General features: G+C 41.3%; 2 protein-coding genes across 2 annotated transcripts in view; both read left to right on the forward strand.

Moving 5' to 3' along the window:
* SGSM1 (small G protein signaling modulator 1) overlaps nt 1-18,235 on the forward strand; it is a 143,980-nt gene that overhangs the window by 105,977 nt on the left and 19,768 nt on the right. The window contains exons 16-19 of the mRNA XM_066603897.1: nt 1,622-1,750; nt 2,123-2,305; nt 4,745-4,816; nt 11,972-12,565. Of these exons, the coding sequence (XP_066459994.1) occupies nt 1,622-1,750; nt 2,123-2,305; nt 4,745-4,816; nt 11,972-12,565 (978 nt within the window). The remainder of the gene's footprint in view (nt 1-1,621; nt 1,751-2,122; nt 2,306-4,744; nt 4,817-11,971; nt 12,566-18,235) is intronic.
* Nucleotides 1-18,235, forward strand: part of CRYBB2 (crystallin beta B2) — a 370,816-nt gene that overhangs the window by 51,240 nt on the left and 301,341 nt on the right. The window lies entirely within an intron of this gene.

Raw genomic sequence — 18,235 nt, forward strand, 5'->3', positions numbered from 1 at the left:
GGCCACAAGAAGGACTGAGAGCAGCCGGTATACCTGCCAGTGGGACCATATTGGATGCAGGTAAGTATAAAAATGCAGAAGAGTCCTTGTGTGCATATGTATGTATGTTTGTGTGTATATATATGTGTGTGTGTGTGTGTGTGTGTGTGTGTGTATATGTGTGTAATAGTGTGCGTCTGTGCACATATGTGTATAATAGCATGCGTCTGTGCACATGTGTATAATAGCGTGCGTCTGTGCACATGTGTGTAATAGCGTGCGTCTGTGCACATGTGTGTAATAGCATGCGTCTGTGCACATATGTGTGTAATAGCGTGCGTCTGTGCACATATGTGTGTAATAGTGTGCGCCTGTGCGCGTATGTGTGTAATAGTGTGCGCCTGTGCGCGTATATGTATAATAGTGTGTATATGTGTATAATAGTGTGCGTCTGTGTGCTATATGTGTGTAATAGTGTGCGTCTGTGTGCTATATGTGTGTAATAGTGTGCGTGTGTGCTATATGTGTGTAATAGTGTGCGTCTGTGCATGTATGTGTATAATAGTGTGTGTATATGTGTGTATATACATAAATATGTATAATAGTGTGCACCACTGGCCACTATGAGGGACCTTGTCACCAATCGGGCCACTATGGGGTTCACTTTTACTATACTGTCTTACAATTAGAATCGGCCCTTTGAAGGCAACCATAAGGCTGATGTGGCCCTCGGTGAAAGGTTCCAGTCTTGTTTCATTGCTCCATAGAACAGAATTAAAAAACTTCTGAGGCTTATTTATATGGTTTTGAGCATATCGGAGCCACCTTTTTCTTATGCTTTTGGGTCAATAGAGGTGTATGTCTTGGCGTTCGGACATGACCTTCAGAGTTTAGTATGCACTTCAGTGCCTGCTGCCACCAAATCTTACTGCAAGTATTTTGCAGTCACTGGAGAATTTCTTATGAAGCATTGAAAGAATACATCTAGTACATGAGCTATGAATAATGCAGTACACCTGGAAATATTATTCGAAGATACTTTCACAGTACAATGTTTCCAACTGTATCTCTAGGTACATTCAGTGCCTTTACTATCCCTTTTTATCCTTTTTTTGTTTGTGCAATTCAGTGATCCTTCTCTTAATGTTTTGGACCCCTCTCTCGGCGTAGCCATATTTCTAATATGCATTTAACAGTCAGACTAGGTATTTGATGTGTTTTATCTCAAGCACACCTGACACAACTAATGAATCCCTTGCTTAGTTTCATCAGTTGTGCTTAACAACACCTGATTAGCAAATATGTGCTTTTATGAGGGATTCTATTCAGGGTCTAAATAATGCTGAGACTGTCGTAGTCCTTAAAAATGGTATTTTGTATTGAATTTAGAGAAACCACTCGCTATAATAGTTGTGTTGAGCTACTTAAATTGTTCTTATTTGATTTTTCATTTCTTTTTTCTTTATTTTGCAAACCGCTGAAAGTTTTTAAATTTGGCAAATAAAACTAATTTACAGTGGAAGGTGAATCATTTTGATTGCAACTTTAAGCTCTGTTTCTTTGTATACTCTGTTTATATTTGTTTAAATATCATCTGTATCTATTATGTTTTAAAACTGGAGTTATTTTCTTCTTTGATCAGAGATATGAAGAACAGGAACTTTTACGTCTTATTTATTATGGAGGAATTCAGCATGAGATCCGAAAAGAAGTTTGGCCGTTTCTTCTTGGACATTATCAGTTTGGGATGACAGATGCAGAAAGAAGAGAGGTAGTTTTCAGAGTAATACTATCATTTTATCTGGGGATTAATATGATATATTACATCATGTTCTTTCAATATATGGCAAAAAATTCATGCTCTTACCCTTCTGTTTTATTTTCTAATAATAGACAAATGCTGCTTAACCGGTAGCTTCAGCAGACATTTGATTATGCAGTCCCTGTTATACACGAGTCCATATGGCATTGTTAAAATATAGGAATCTGCTATGTATTGCTATGATACACAGATGTGATCCTAAGAAAATTAGTAGGCTTACAGACAGTAAGAATTTATGGTTAAATTGATTGTATTATGTTATTTGCAGATGCTAATTCATATTCTACATTTGATTTCCCCTTCTCTTTGTCCTTTGACTAGGTGGATGATCAAATCCGTGCCTGCTATGAACAAACCATGGCAGAGTGGCTTGGTTGTGAGGCTATTGTGCGGCAAAGAGAGAAGGAATCTCATGCAGCTGCTCTATTGAAGTGTTCTTCTGGAGCCAGTATAGACATACAAATCCAAAGAATGATGCATAGAGACTCCACGGTCAGCAATGAGGTTGGTAGCACAGTACTGAATGCTCTGTAATGATGTAGAATATTTTTTAAAGCATACCTCCCTTTTAAACAACATTTCACAGTTAAAATCTACATAAAAGGATAAGTAGCTTAAAGAGTTTGTGCCAAGTTTTAATTTTTGCTGATAAGTAGCTTCAGTCATCATAACATTATTCTCGGTTACTGTGCATTCACTAACCTTCTTGGCCCCTTTACATGCCATTTTGGCACACCCATTGTTCTGGTAACGCTGGCCATTTAAAATGCTTCTCTTGGTATTCCTGCAACTAGGAGCATGGGATTTGCTGTGAGGTGCTAAAAACTAAAGTACCAGGAGCATTCTGTGACCTTGTGAGTGTTTTGCACTTCACACCAGTCTTATCTTGAAGCATAATTGTACAGTCTGCATACTTTCTCATTAGTGCAAGTGATCACTCACGTATGATGGCGGCATAGAGGCTCTTCTTAAAAAAGAGCATCAAAAAGGCACATGCATGACGTTTGTAGTTATAACTGCACTAATGTGCATGCACCATCTCACTGCAGGATCAGGTGGGGAGAGGCGATGTGCTGGAACAGTAGACTTCCGATCATGCTCAACTGCTTACCCAGGGAACCACTAATACACTTGTCAACTATAATCAGAGGGGATACCATTAGTGCTAGGGATGAAAACGTGGCACTGGTGCAGTTTGGAGACAGCATTCTAGTATTAAAGTGGTATAATTTTTATGACTATGATTGGCAACTTGGCACAACTCCTTTAACCCCTTAAGGACTGGCTGCTTTGTACCTTAAGGACCAGATACTTTTTAGGGATGTTAACCATGTGGTGGTTTAACTGCCCTATTTTTTTTCCTTCAGCTACCAAAATTATTTTTACTGTGTTATTTTTCTTTGACCTATAGGGCTATTTTTTAATATCCGTATCAAAGTCATTATAAAAAAATATAAAAGTTATGATTTTTTTTGAAAGTTGAAATGGAAAAATTAAAATGAAGAAAAAAAAAAGCTGCAATAGCTGACCCCAATGGGTTCCATTATCAGATCCCCCAGCAAACAAGTGATTTTGCTGGGAAAATCCACAGTCAGTCTTACATTTCATAATGGCATCAGAATGGGATGTTTTTTTTTAAGTAGCTCTGCATTTTGGGTCATAGAGAGGAGTGGGACCCTGCCTAATGACATTCATATACCCTAATAGGACTTCTCTTTCCAGAACCCATATAAATCCTAAACAGGTCCAGTCATTAAGCAGTTTAATTATTAAAACACCCCACAAAGTCCCATATAACTCTGTACTATGGAGCTGCAGGGATGCAGTATGCTATTATACAGTGCGTATCTATAGAGCCATTCTCCTCTAGAAATATTACTTTACAGGGATTATTGGGTTTTGGGAAAAAAATAAAAGAAGCTGGAAGTGTGGTCAAACAATAAAGTAAGCATTATCTGTCCTCTGACCTGGTGACCCAGCGCTGCAGCCCTGCACCAGTCTCTGGCAGCAGCGATCACTAGCAGTATAAGATGTCACTGCTGGCTGCTTGTAATCAGACTAAGAAGACTGTAGGTGTTGCTACTTACCTTCCTCTGCTTTGGCGATGCAGCACTGCAATTCCCTTATTTTATCACATTTCCAGCTTTATTTTATTGTCAAAACTGCGAAACCAGTCTAAGTGTAGTTATTAGTGAAAAATAGGAGCTCTGACACAGAATGATGTGCTTTTTAGTTGCCTGGATGTTACATATCCCTAATTAATATATATTATATCGTATGAGATGGGTCATTTGTTGCAGGGATTCTTAATGCCACATAACCTGAAAACAATTTTTTCCCACTTAATATAAGTAGAGGAGCAAGTGTCTCACAAGGGTTATTTTCTAGTATGATAATAAATTAAGTTTGGATTTTGGTGGGTTTTTTTTCCAACTTTTTCAACTATGGGAACAGTGCCTGCAATACTAATCCGGACTGTTACATGCACAGAGCTGTCTAATTACGGCTCTGTACGCACTGAAAGTGACCCTGCAAATAGCTAATTTGTGGTGGTCTGCCGCTCTGGAACCCCACCAATCAACTGTTGATCAATCCTGAGGATTTGTCATCAATACTTTTATGTTGGACAATCGCTTTGAAAAAAAAAGGATCAGAACACCTTTTAATTTCCACTTCTGTAAACTAAATTATAATGAGTTAACTAATTCTAAAGTTACTCTAGTTATACCCAAAATATAAGTGGAGATCAACTTCAACACTAATACTAATATACAGGCTATACAAAATAAAATTTAATGTATTGATTTAAATCACTGTTTTGCAGCCATTTGCTCACCACATTGGAAATACACTGGAAATCGTTTAAATCCAAACCATTATGACACTACTCTCTTTGTGTATATTGGTTTGAAACCATAGTTAAAACCTTCTTTTTTTTTTCAGTCATCCCAAAGTTGTAATTCCGATCAACAAAATCATGCTCGTTTACAGAGTGACTCCAGTACAAGTACACAGGTAAGGACGGAGTGCGCTAGATATTTCTGCAGACCTTTGGCAATGACATCGGGATCTATTCAAGATAAAGTTGCAGATTTGTACTTCCGTAACTTTTTCTCTAGAATCTGCATTAAATGACACAAGATTTCATGTTTATAAAAAAAAACCATGGTCCATAGGCTCCAGTGTTTTATTTTATTTTTTAAAAATTAACGTATATTCTCTTTACTAGATTTCAAAGAGTGTATCACTCTCATCTCTGGAAAAATTGAAGTTCTTAAAGGAAACCTGTCAGATACCTTAAGCTTCCCTGGCTGCAAGCAGCAGGGTATAGAAAGACACGCTGGTTTCAGCAGCCTGCCATTTAAAGGGGTTATCCCACAATCAATCTTTTTTGCCAGAAGCACAGCACCCTATAACTTGTGTAAACAGATTGCCTCATGCTAAAATAATCTGCCACTTTTGCCACTGCCTTAAAAACTCCTCTGTTGGAGAAACTCACTGCCTCACTGTACGATAAATATACCTCCTGGCATCATACTTGGGCCCCTTGGGTTAGTTTCCAATGCACTCAAGATTATAGGGATATCCTGGCATCTAATTAGGTAATCAGTTGAGAGGAATAGGCATGGCTAAACAACATTAACAGAGATGCTCCGGAGTGTTGGGTGTAACAGACAGGTGCCTGCCGGATAGTTAAAAGGTTTAATGCCAACCAGTGGTACCCTGAATAATCTTGAGTATTTACACAATTTCTGTAAGCGAGCTCCATTCCCAAAGATTTAGGAGTCATGTGGTAACCGAGTTTGAATCTTTAGGCCAAGGTCTAGGTCAGCCCGCCTTGAGTGGTACATCATCCTTTTACTTGAGGAATGGAGCTTACTACGATCGGCATTCTCTAAGCTGTTTGTAATGTTACTGATTGCACTGCCCTTTCAGAGGGACCTGTTCCTTTGTTTTCTTTTTTGGGAAAAGTTATAAAAACTTTAAATAAAGAATTTATAAAAAGGAAAAAAAAAAACTCTGTTATTAAGTGGCAAGAAGAGCAACGCTCAGGTGGCCAAACATAGTGTACAAAAAAATTCTTTTTTTTTTTTAAATGCACATTGTATTTTGTGTGACATTACCATTTTACTACTTAAAAGCTTCATACAGGTGTAGCATACCACATTATGCTATCTCACAAAAAAAGGATGGAAACATACTTTTTTTATATTACAGTCAGTGGAAAACATATTGAAAAGTATGGTTGCACATTTCCATATATTTAACGTATATGTTTCTTATTATCAAATGCCTAAAAGGAAAAGAAATAGTCAGCTACAAAACTTTATTAGGAAAAAAAAATTTCAATGAAAAATGTATACTTTTTAATGTAAAGAGACATACTTAGAAATGTATGGCTAGCCACTTAACCTATATCTTTTAAAACCTACAAGTATGTTTACGTGACATGTTTATATATGTGGTTTTGTTTGTATGTTTCACATATAGGTTAAGTGTACATAATGTGAACAGACACTTTTACCCAAAGGTCGAGTCGTCTTGAAATCTAACTTTTAAATGTTTGCAATGCAGGACCAGAAATGAGTCTGATGCGTAATTATTTACCATTTACGCATGATTCTTCCCCCACCCTCCTTTGCATTCCAGGTGCTGATTGACAGATCCCTCCATTGTGTATAAAGAGAGACCTGTAATTTAGCACACTGGAGGTAGGCGGGGGAGCGTACATGTATTAATATGCAGACTTTTAAAAGTCAGGTTGAGTGGTTTGGAAAATCTATTTGTCACTATACCGCACTGCCCACAGATAGAGAAAGTTAGGGAAGCTGACAGGTACCTTTTTAACAAAATTCAAGCAAAGGTAAGAAAGGACATATCGGTAAACCTGAATCGTACATTAATCCAAAATCTAAATCTGGCTATATATATTTAGACTTTTTGGATTTGTAGGAAAGTAATACATACACCTCCCATTCATATTAGGAGATACCTCAACACACTCATTCCTAGTTTGTAATAGGATAATGCACAAATATAATTATAAAATCTTGCACTCAGCTTGCATTTGATGGAGAAGTAGAAGATTCGTACAGTTTTCCTGCAAGATTTTCCACAGAATGTAACTCCTTATAGCTCCCCATAGTGCAAAAACATTGTCTGTAAGCAAAAATCTTTAAACGTTTTCATTACATTGAAAAGAGGCAGGTATAAACTCCACATCTAAAACCAGTTGGGAGGTATGCCAAGTTATGCTTGCCCAATATAATGTACTTACCTCTCCTCACTCCAGTGTTATCTCCTCACCATTCTTCACTGCAAGAGAGCTTTTGGCAAGACTGGTGGGAACGCTGAGCAGCACATGCACAGTTTGCAGGTTTGGCAGGTCAACTGGGTATCTTGACTGACCAACTAACTAGAATGACCGGCCAGTAGGCCAATCAGAAACTCGCTATCTGGCCCTGGGTTTTGTGTTAAATCTTTTTATGTATGTTCTCCTGTGCCAGGCTTTACTACCTGTCTTGTCCCTTAGCATGTATTTTGAATTATCCTTGGTTCTCTTAATCTTTAGAATTACTCTTGGCTCTAATTTTGAATTACCCTTGTCTCTCTCTGTTTTTTGTCGCTTGGACGGTCTGGCCATCCATTGGTTTTCCGTCTTGGTAACTCTATTGCTCCTTCTGGTTTTGACCTAGGCTTTTCTCCTGACATATCTTTATTTCACAAGTTGGCGAACTGCCAGTTGGCAATTATTCTGGGTTTGTGCGACAATGTGACTGGCTGAATTCCAAGAGGTCCATTTGATTTTGTACCTTAAATTGAGTTCCAATCTGACTATGACTAAAGCAAACGACAAGTGATCACTCACGGTACACTTAACTTGAATGTTGCCAATTTTGGATTCTTTTGTGGCTCCACCTTTCTGTCTTAATCATTGGTTTTGAGAAAAATCTTTATAAAACACACTTTCTGAAAACAAATCTCTCAATAAAATCATATTGTGTTTAGAATAGTTTTTTTAATTGCTTATTGACTACGTTTTGTGTATACTAATTGGATAATTGGGATACGCGTGTATGATGGGTATAATATGGCAGTGTTTGTGAGGGAGATGGATGGTGCCCCAGAAGTAGCCAGAATTGGCAAAACTCAAGTAGGGCAAGAATATTTTGTAATTAATTTTCCATATCCGTTTCAAAGGTTTTTTTGGCTAATGAAAAGCGGTTTTGCACTTTGGCTCTTTCTATGCCTGCAGATTGTATTTCCCACGATAATTTGTTACCATAATTAACATTTGTTGCCTTGGAGCTCCTTTGGCCCAAGCTCAGTGCACATGAAAGTTGTTATCATAATTAAGGTGGCTTGACAATACATTTGCACGCTATTTCTGATAATTGGATGCATGCTGCAATTTATTTGGGTTTTCCATCAATCACATTTACATCCAGATCAGTTTACAGACCACTTCCGTTTAATCTCTGAGATTCTGTGAGTTAAAAATAAATGTAAAACCCCATAAAGTAGGAAATCCACATATAAATAGTTCAGAATAGTTCAGAATTCAATTTGCACTAATAAAAATCATCTGGCCTAAAAGAACTCCTCTGTTTCTGTGCTTTCTCCATTACTGTATCCTAAATAAAAAAGTAACTTACTTTGCAAGTAGAATCTTGTATATGCATTGCTTGTTAAGAACTGTCTGTCTGTTAGGTGTCAACTTAGTCCTTTGGAAATAAAATACTCCACCCAACTCCTTACATCCTCATTGGAGTATATTGTGCAAATGCTACTGTCTGGCTTCATGAAACCACCTGCCAGACATATAGGGATTCTTGTGAGATTATGATACTTAGTGTTGTTTATTGACTTCAGTGTTTCACAATCGCCAAAACGTTAGTAGTGTTCTAGATAATGGAATTACTAATGTTTTATGGCTACTAGTGATGAATTATTATGGTCTAGTTCGATGTAACAATATTTAGTAGCCAGGTATTGTATTTGTGTACAGTGTTATATATCTTTTTCAAAACTAATATTTAATGCTTGTTAATCTATTGATCTCTACTGTTTGGGATTTACAGTTAAGGTCAACATTATTGACACCCTTAAAGGGGTTGTCTCGCGAAATCAAGTGGGGGTATACACTTCTGTATGGCCATATTAATGCACTTTGTAATGTACATCGTGCATTAATTATGAGCCATACAGAAGTTATTCACTTACCTGCTCCGTTGCTAGCGTCCTCGTCTCCATGGTTCCGTCTAAATTCGCTGGCAGCTTGCTTTTTTAGACGCGCTTGCGCAGTCCGTTCTTCTCCTTTCAGCACGAGCCGCTTCAGTGTGCTCCCCGCTACAGCTCTTCTGCGCATGCGCAGACGAGCTGTCACTGCTCGGGAGCGCGCTGGAGCGGCCATTCTGTACCATCCTCTGTTAGAGGAAGGTGCAGAGCCGCCCAGCTGTCCCAAGAAGCCGCCCAGCTGTCCCGCCGTCCTGCTGTCCTGCCACCCAGGTAAGTGATGGGCCGGGGGGGCTGCCGCTGCGATGGGGGGGCTGCCGCTGCGCCGGGGGGGCTGCCGCTGTGATGGGGGGGGCTGCCGCTGTGATGGGGGGGCTGTCGCTGCGATGGGGGGACTGTCGCTGTGCCGGGGGGGGGGCTGTCGCTGCGATGGGGGGGCTGTCGCTGCGATGGGGGGGCTGTCGCTGCGATGGGGGGGCTGTCGCTGCGATGGGGGGGGCTGTCGCTGCGATGGGGGGGGCTGTCGCTGCGATGGGGGGGCTGCCGCTGTGCCGGGGGGGGCTGCCGCTGTGATGGGGGGGCTGTCGCTGCGATGGGGGGGCTGTCGCTGTGCCGGGGGGGGCTGCCGCTGCGATGGGGGGGCTGTCGCTGCGATGGGGGGACTGTCGCTGCGATGGGGGGGGCTGTCGCTGTGCCGGGGGGGGGCTGCCGCTGTGATGGGGGGGCTGTCGCTGCGATGGGGGGGCTGAAGTTGCTGAAACGCTGGAACTGTAAGTACAAACCAGCTAGAAAAGTCATTTACAGGGGGGCTTAGTAATGTATGCTTAATTAGGGGGACTGGGCAAAAAAAAAAATTCACTGCTTCCGCGAGACAACCCCTTTAAGTATTAAATATATGATCTAAAAATATCTCGGAAAATAAAGTGTTTTAGAGAAACTGTTTGGATATACAGTATACTGTATAAACCCATGTTTACAGAAAAGCACAACGCTGCAGGAAAGGATACAGAATTGAAAACCGTGCCCGGACACCTGTGCTTAATTACTGTCCCCACCCTGTCAGTGCTCACATGACTTTAATTGGCCCATGAGTGGTGGCTTTGATGCTTAAAAGGGCCACTTTACTTTCCTGTTCCTTGGTCACAGTGGCAAAGACAAGAGAGTTGTCTGAGCAAACCGAAAAGCACAAGTAGTCTGGAAGGTACAAGAGTATCTTGAAAGACCTTGGCATCCTGGCCTCAACAGTTCAAAAGGTTATCAAGACGTTTGCTATTCATGGAAAAGAAACCACCAAACCAATAAACACCGGATATAAATAAAGTTTAAATATTAATTTTCATTAATATATCTATAACAGACATTTGAAAAGAAGACTTGAGCAGTGTCCATATAACTTGATGTTCACATCATTATATGTCAGTTATATCTTTCTGCAGAAAGACTCATGCTGATATTTTTACATATCAATAAATCTCCTATATATAAAATACGGCATAGACAATTGCATAAAGATAGTCATACCATATTAGGAAATTGATGAACCGGGATTGACAGTGGTATTGAAAGGATTAACAGCCACGATCAGCATGAATGGTTTGAAAGGAAAAGAAAGTTGACTGTTTAAAACTGTCCAGAGTCCTGAGCTCAATCCAACTCAGAGCTGAAAGCTGCTATTTAGAAAAGAATCCCTACAAACATTAAAAGCTTGAGAGAATTGTAGTGGAAGAGTGAAATAGACTACTGGCAGACAGGTGCAAGAAGCTCACTAATGGCTACAAAAATATTGGAGGCTGTCATTGTTGCCAGAGGTTGTGCAGCAAAGTATTAGGGAAGGTGCCTTTTAAAGGGGTTGTCCACAATAGCGCGAACTGTCTTAAAATAACAAATAGAACAGTATTTACCCGACCTCTGCCTCAGAGATCTAGTGATTAGAGATGAGTGAGTATACTCGCTAAGGCACATTACTCGAGCGAGTAGTGCCTTAGCCAAGTATCTCCCCGCTCGTCTCTAAAGATGCGAGGGGGGGGGGGGGGCGGGGAGCGACAGGGGAGAGCGGGGAGGAACGGAGGGGAGAGCTCTCTCTCCCACTCCCCCCCGCCCCCCGCTCCCCGCCACAACTCACCTGTCACCGGCGCCAGCCCCCGAATCTTTAGAGACGAGCGGGGAGATACTCGGCTAAGGCACTACTCGCTCGAGTAATGTGCCTTAGCGAGTATACTCGCTCATCTCTACTAGTGATGTTACCCTGCTGTCTGCCTGGTGATTGTTGTGAAGGATGACGACAATGGAAGTTAGTTGACCACTGCAGCGAATCAGAGCCTGTAGCATCATCATTTGTTCTCTTGGCATTAGTACTCAAATCCTGGGTGTTGAATAGAGAAGTTACAGCCTCTGATTGGCCGCAGCGGTTAGGTGACTTCTGATGACATCGCCTTTCACGACAATCACCAGAAGGATGGCGGGGCAATATCTCTGGATCCCTGTCTCTGATTGGCCGCAGCGGTTAGGTGACTTCTGATGACATCACCTTTCATGACAATCACCAGAAGGATAGCGGGGCAATATCTCTGGATCCCTGTCGCAGAGGTCAGGTAAGTACTGTACTGTTAGTTTAAGACAGTTGGAGCCATTGCAGCAATAGTAACTGGACATCCCCTTTTATCATGTGCATGTCATATACTATGTCTTATTCTGTATTTCCTTTTAGAAATAACTGCATGTATGGTGGCAGGTAAAATTTTTCATTGAATGTATTTGGGCGTGCTATTACAATTTATCTAATGATACAAAGTTAGCGCATATCCACCTATTACTGATGTCTGCTTTTTATACTAAGCAATCAATGTTGCCAATAATGTTGACCACAACTGTGTTACTTATATGTTGAAATATAAACCTACAGAAGTTTAACAGTGCGCCATCTTCACTGTGCAGGTTTTTGAGTCTGTAGAAGAAGCCGATCAACCAGACACTAGAAGTGAGGACAATAAGCCTTCAAAAATATCTAATGGAACAGTAGCTAATGGGACTTGCTCTCCAGATTCAGGACATCCATCCTCCAGGAACTTCTCTATCACATCTGGGTATTCAGACCATAGTTTTAGCACAGATGACAATGCCTTAATGGAGACCAGTAAAAATGCACTTTACCTCCACATGAAGCCAGGATTGACAAGCGGAAAGAAACAAAGCAGTCTGGACAGTACATTAGATAAAAGAGTAGAAGAGGAACTTTCCGTTCAGGACAGCATGGACACAGAAGTCACAGCTAATGAAAGTTTGGATGACTTTTTATCAATTACTGAAAGCACAGAGGACATGTTGCCTGACAAGGGGACCACCGTGCTTTCTGTGATAGAAGCTTGGCCAGACAGTGAGGCAGAGAAAGAGAGTCTGGTGGGAAGTGAAGACAACTTATCTGAGGAGCCAGAGATGGAGAGTCTTTATCCACAACTTGATTCCTTGGTCGTCATTGATGCAACTATGTCTGAAATTTCTCCTGTCTCTTCTACTGGAGTGACGTACTCTGTAAGTATTGCGCAAACATATAGTACTATGTTATTTTTGTTAAACCATCTGTTTAAACCTTTTTTAATGATGTTTTCCAATGTCAACAGGTTGATCACATAATATGATATTCTCAGTTCACTCTGAAGACAAACTAAACAAATTGACATGCAGGCAGTGGACTAAGGTATCATGGGAGTTGTAGTAAACCATTTCTTATAGCAGGAAAATGGTCAGCACTGGAGAAGACAAGTAGGGCAATAACCATTGTTTTTGGACACTTGGACATGGTATTGCGAAAATTCTCTTGCTGCCTCATTGAATCCTAGACCGTTGTTTGCCATAGGGTTGGGCAGGGTTGCTGACAGGTGAACGCTAACAGAAAATTTTTTAACAAAATACAAAATGGCAGAATTTTTGTTTTTTTGTTTAAATTGCCCACTGTCTCCCAAAAAATTTGAAACAAAATGATCAAAAAAATATATACCACCAAAATAATGCCAACAGAAAGAACAGCTCTCCCTGCAAAAAAACAAGCCCTCACACAGTCCCACCGATGGAGGGAGAAAGGTTAGAAGTGACAGAATATGGCAACAAAAGTACATTTGTTACGAGGATTTTTTTTTAAGTAGTACAACATAAAGAAAAAAAATACATTTGTTATCTGCCATTTTTACTGTGAGCGTCATAAGAACAAATAAATCCTCACCAAAAATAGCATAGTCATGAGTTTTTCCTTTTTCACTCAACTTAGAATTTTTTTTTTTTATTTTCAACTTTATGGTATATTAAATGGTTAATAAAAAATACAAATTATTCAGCAAAAAACATACTATTACATGGCTAAGTTGACGGAAAAATTTAAAAGTTATGATGTTTTAAAAGTGGGAAGGAAAGACAAAAATATTACAAGAAATATGCTGCCTTCCTCTTATTAGATTGGGTATCAGGATGTATGACGGGATGGTGGAGTTCCAGCCAATCATTGGCCGGGGAGTGTGGCATAAAGCTGGTATTGGTGGTTGAATTTACTGTGGTCCCGCCTTTTTGTGTGATAAATGTGCTGACAAGCCGTCTTTCACAGTATTGGCCTTGATATTCCCTGGGGGCGCCAGAGAGCTGGCGAGACATGTTGGGAGGCTAACAGCAGTGTTTTTAGCACAGTTTGCTTTGCTGCGTTTTGCCCTCTGCCATGAGTGCTTGTTTAATGATTTCCCTTTATGCTGGGGAAGGAGTTTGAGTCTTCCAATCAGTTCATAGGGAGCTTAGGGCAGCTTTTCGGTATTTAAACCGAAAGCTTAGCGGACACGCCAAAGATTTTCATGCTTGCATGAAATGAATGATAAGCAAACGCATAAATTATCATTCATTGTTCAGTCATTAGCTGTGTATACACTGATAAATCATTGTTCGTTTTCGCGCGTTTAAACAATTTTTTTTTAACAATAATGGTTCTGTGTAAAAGGGCCTTTAAACCAAGTAGCAGTCAGTAGGAGGAACCAGTCTCTACAATAAGCCCGCAATGACTTAAGTTTGTAGTTTAAATAGTTTCTTCATTATCTCTTAAAACAGGGAATATTACATTTCAGGATTTAATTGCCCTCTTGGCGTGATTTTTTTTTAAAAAAAGCAGCGGCAGCATTTCTGTAATGTACTGACTCGGGTAGTAAAATTTTAATAAGCGTAGATTAATCCCAGTAGTGAATTAAAGAAAAAAAAATCATTGTGTACTTTAAGAAAGTCAAAGGGTGTTGAGTGATGTCACATCAGTATCATTCAGTTAACCTATGCCTGTCCTCAGGAGAATTGGTGTAAAGTATAAACTCCTACTTCTGTGTTTAGTTCCATGACGCAGACTAAATATATAGTGGCTATAAGAAGTCTACACACCCCAGTTAAAATGCAATGATGTTGTCATGTTAAAAATCGCACATAGATAACACTGCTGGTGTGGTGACCCCCACCCCTCCCCCCCAACAGTAATTCAGGGATCATAAAACCCTCACTCCCTTATCAGTGACTATTCAAAGGTGTTTGTGTTTCTGTTGTAGAATTCTTTTAAGTGCGAATTAATCACATCCATGTCTGTGCCTTGTCATAAGTATGTGTGTATAAATATGCATTCCTCTTTAGATCTATTTCATTTAAGCCTGAAGCTGAGTCCTGCATTGGTTGGAAAGCTCACTATAACATCATGTATTTTTGTTAGCCATTAATAGGTATCATATCTACAAGATTACTTGGTTTCTCTTGCTGAGAACGATCACATTTTGCTCTACTGGCTAACACGGTACCAAACTTTTTTCAAAAATCCAACAAAGATGAATCAATACAGATTTATTTCCACCTTCAGGCCTCATGTCCACGGGCCCGCACGGTTTTTATGTGCAGAATCCTACAGCAGATTCCACCTAGCCCGCAGACATGAGGCCAGAAAATAAATTCTACTCCTCCGTGGCGGCCGGATCTTCTTTCTTCTGCACGTCAGATGTGCTCAGGACGCCAGCGGCGTGCCGGGCACATGCGACGTGCCTCCTTTATTTTAAACTCCTGCTTTCCCGTGGCACAGACGCAGTGACAGCTGTGTCTGTACCGCGGATCCAGATGGCTTCGGTTGGCCTCAATGGAAACCATGGGAGCCATCCGTGTGGGAAAACCACACAAACATGGGGCATGCTGCGGTTGTTTTCCTGTGTGTGCAATCCGCACGCCAGGGAAAATGACATCCGCTCGGTTTTTAAAATTACATTTTTGCTGTGGACATGAGGCCTTATCTGTATAATTCTATTGAAATGCAGATGGAAATCTCTTAGGCCTCCTTCCCACGAGCGTGACGGGCTCCGCCGCGTAATATTACGCAGTGAAGCCCGTCACGGCGCCCCCCAGAGACCCCATACTTACCAGCGGAAGATCGCGTGAAGACGCTTCCCCGCCCACCGCCGTCGCGTCATGTGACACGCCCACCGCGTCACATGACGCGGTCGGCCGTGTCACGTGACGTGCCGGCCGCGTCATATGACGCCGCGGCGGTAGGCGGGGAAGCGTTTTTTCACGCTATCTTCCGCTGGTTGCAGCGGGAGATAGCGTGAACGGACGGCTTCCATTGACTGCAATGGAAGCCGTCAGCGCGTATACCCGCAGCAACTAGAACATGCTGCGGGTGAGAACGGGAGATTTCACGGTGCGTAATTCCGCGGTGGAATTACGCATCGTGTGCATTGTGCTATTAGGTTCAATAGAACCTAATAGCAGGGTGCAACGCAGCGGATTTTTGCCGCGGATTTACGCGGCGTAAATCCGTTCGTGGGAAGGAGGCCTTAGGGTGGAAAAATAAAATAATGTGATTGCGTAAGTGTGAATACCCTGCTATATTTGGGGATGTAGTTGTGTTTAGAATTAACCAATCACGTTTAAACTTATTTTAAATAGTAGTCAGCACTCTGCTGCCATTATTTACAGTCATTCTGATTTACCCCATATACAGTTCAGCTCTTCTGGTAGGATTTTCTTAGTTTTTCAGCAAAAGTTGCAGTCCGTAAAGAGCTTACAGGACATCAAAGGGATCTGATTGTAGAAAGGATAGCAATCAGGAGAAGGGTGCGAAGGCATTTCCAAAGCATTACATATACCATGGACCACACTGAAGATATCATCCAGAAGTGGATTACATTTGGCACAAGAGTGAGGTCACCAAGAACTGGACGTCCCTCAAAAACTGATGAAAAGACCAGAAGGAAACTTTGTCCAGGAGGCTGCCAAGAGTCCGACAGCAACATGAAGTTGAACTTTTTTGGCCATAATTCTAAAAGGTATTCTTGGTGCAAAGCCAGCACTGCACATCACCAAAATAACCCCATACAGTGAAGACTGGTGGAGGCGGCATTATGCCTTGGGGCTGTTTTTCTGCTGCTGGAACTGGGGCTTTAGTCAAGGTGGAGGAAATTATGAACAGTTTCAAATTATCAGTCCATTTTGGCAAAAAACCTTTTCAGCAGAGGCTTGGAGATTAAGAGGAATTTCACCTTTCAACACAATAATGACCCAAAGCATTCCTCCAAACCAACAAAAGAATGGCTTTGCCAAATGATAATGGAAGTTTTAGAATGGCCCAGCCAGAGCCCAGACCTGAACGCCATGGAAGATCTGTGGGTTGACCTGAAGAGGGTGGTACAAATGAGATGCCCTCGCAATCGGACAGATTTGGAGAAATTTTTTCAATAAAAGTGGGCAAAGATTGCCAAGTCAAAATGTGCCATGCTAAAAGACACCTACCCAAAAGACTGAATGCTGTAATAAAGTCAAAGGGTACATCAACAAAGTATTTTTTATTTTTTTTTCAATTTTTCTACCCTTTTTCTACTCTTTTTTTTATTTATAATTGTACAGATAACTGGTCATAAAAGGTGGAAATAAATCTGAAATGATTCATCTTTGGCTGATTCTTTTAACATGGCAGTTAAAAACATAGCAGTGTGACAGGGAAGTGTAGACTTTTTATATCTAGTGTATATGCCTTATGTGTCCTGAGTCGGTTTGTAACATGAATACTGCGACCATGTGGTTGAGTGAAGAAATTTTCGGATAGCTGTGCTGATATTTTCTGTGAGGAAATTAGACAGAGTTGTACAGACAGCCATGAAGACTAATGGTAGCTGTAGTCATATTGTGACTACAACTGTTATAGCCTGCTTTTTGTGAGGATATTAGGTGGAGCTACATATTGGGACAACAAGACCTCATGTCCACGGGCATGCACGAATTCTTAATGTGGAATCCCGCAGCAGATTCCACCCGTTCCCCCAGCCATGAGGCCTAAAAAGACATTTTCTCACCTGTCCGGATGCGGTGCTGGTCTCCTCCATCACGGGCAGATCTTCTTTCCCTCTGCACGGTGAATGTGCTCTGCGCGCCAGCCGATGTGCCGCGCACATGCCTCGTGCTTTTTTTTGCTTTTTAAATCTCCTGCTTTCCTGCAGATCCACAGAACAAACGCAGTGTCAGCTACATCTGTGCCGCGGATCAGACTCCTTCCATTGACGTCAATAGAAGCCGTCCCTGCGGGATACACAGAAAAATGGAGTATGCTGCGTTTTTTTCCCCCTGCGCATGCGATTTGCATGCCAGGAAAAAAATGACATCCGCAGATATTTAAATACCTGCAGATGCCCAATGATTGTCTATGGGCATATTGAGCTGTGGATCATCGCGCGGGTAAGACGCGGATTCTGCAATTCAATTATGCCCGTCGACATGAGATCCAAGTGTTTTAGCACATACCGTATATACTCGAGTATAAGCTGACCCGAGTATAAGCCGAGACAATAAGTTTCACCACAAAAAACTGGGGAAACCTATTGACTCGAGTATAAGCCTAGCTATACTCGAGTATATACTAGGTAAAAAAAGAACCTCCATACTCCCCTCCCAGCCGGCGTCTGTGTCTGTGCGACAAGCTGCTTGAATTCTCCCTGATGTCATCCCCCGCTGTCCTTTCTGCCTCTGTCAGTGCTGTGTAAGTAAGCGCTGTGATTGGATTGAGCGCCAGCCAATCACAGCTGGCGCTCGATCCAATCACAGCGCTCACTTACACAGCACTGACTGCAGAGGATTTGAAAGCCGAGCAGGGAGATGACAGTGGGGAGAATTCTAAAGCAGCTTGATTGGCTGTGAATGATCAAGCAATGGCTGTGA

Source organism: Eleutherodactylus coqui, chromosome 5 (genome assembly GCF_035609145.1).
Source record: "Eleutherodactylus coqui strain aEleCoq1 chromosome 5, aEleCoq1.hap1, whole genome shotgun sequence".
Lineage (NCBI taxonomy): Eukaryota > Metazoa > Chordata > Amphibia > Anura > Eleutherodactylidae > Eleutherodactylus > Eleutherodactylus coqui.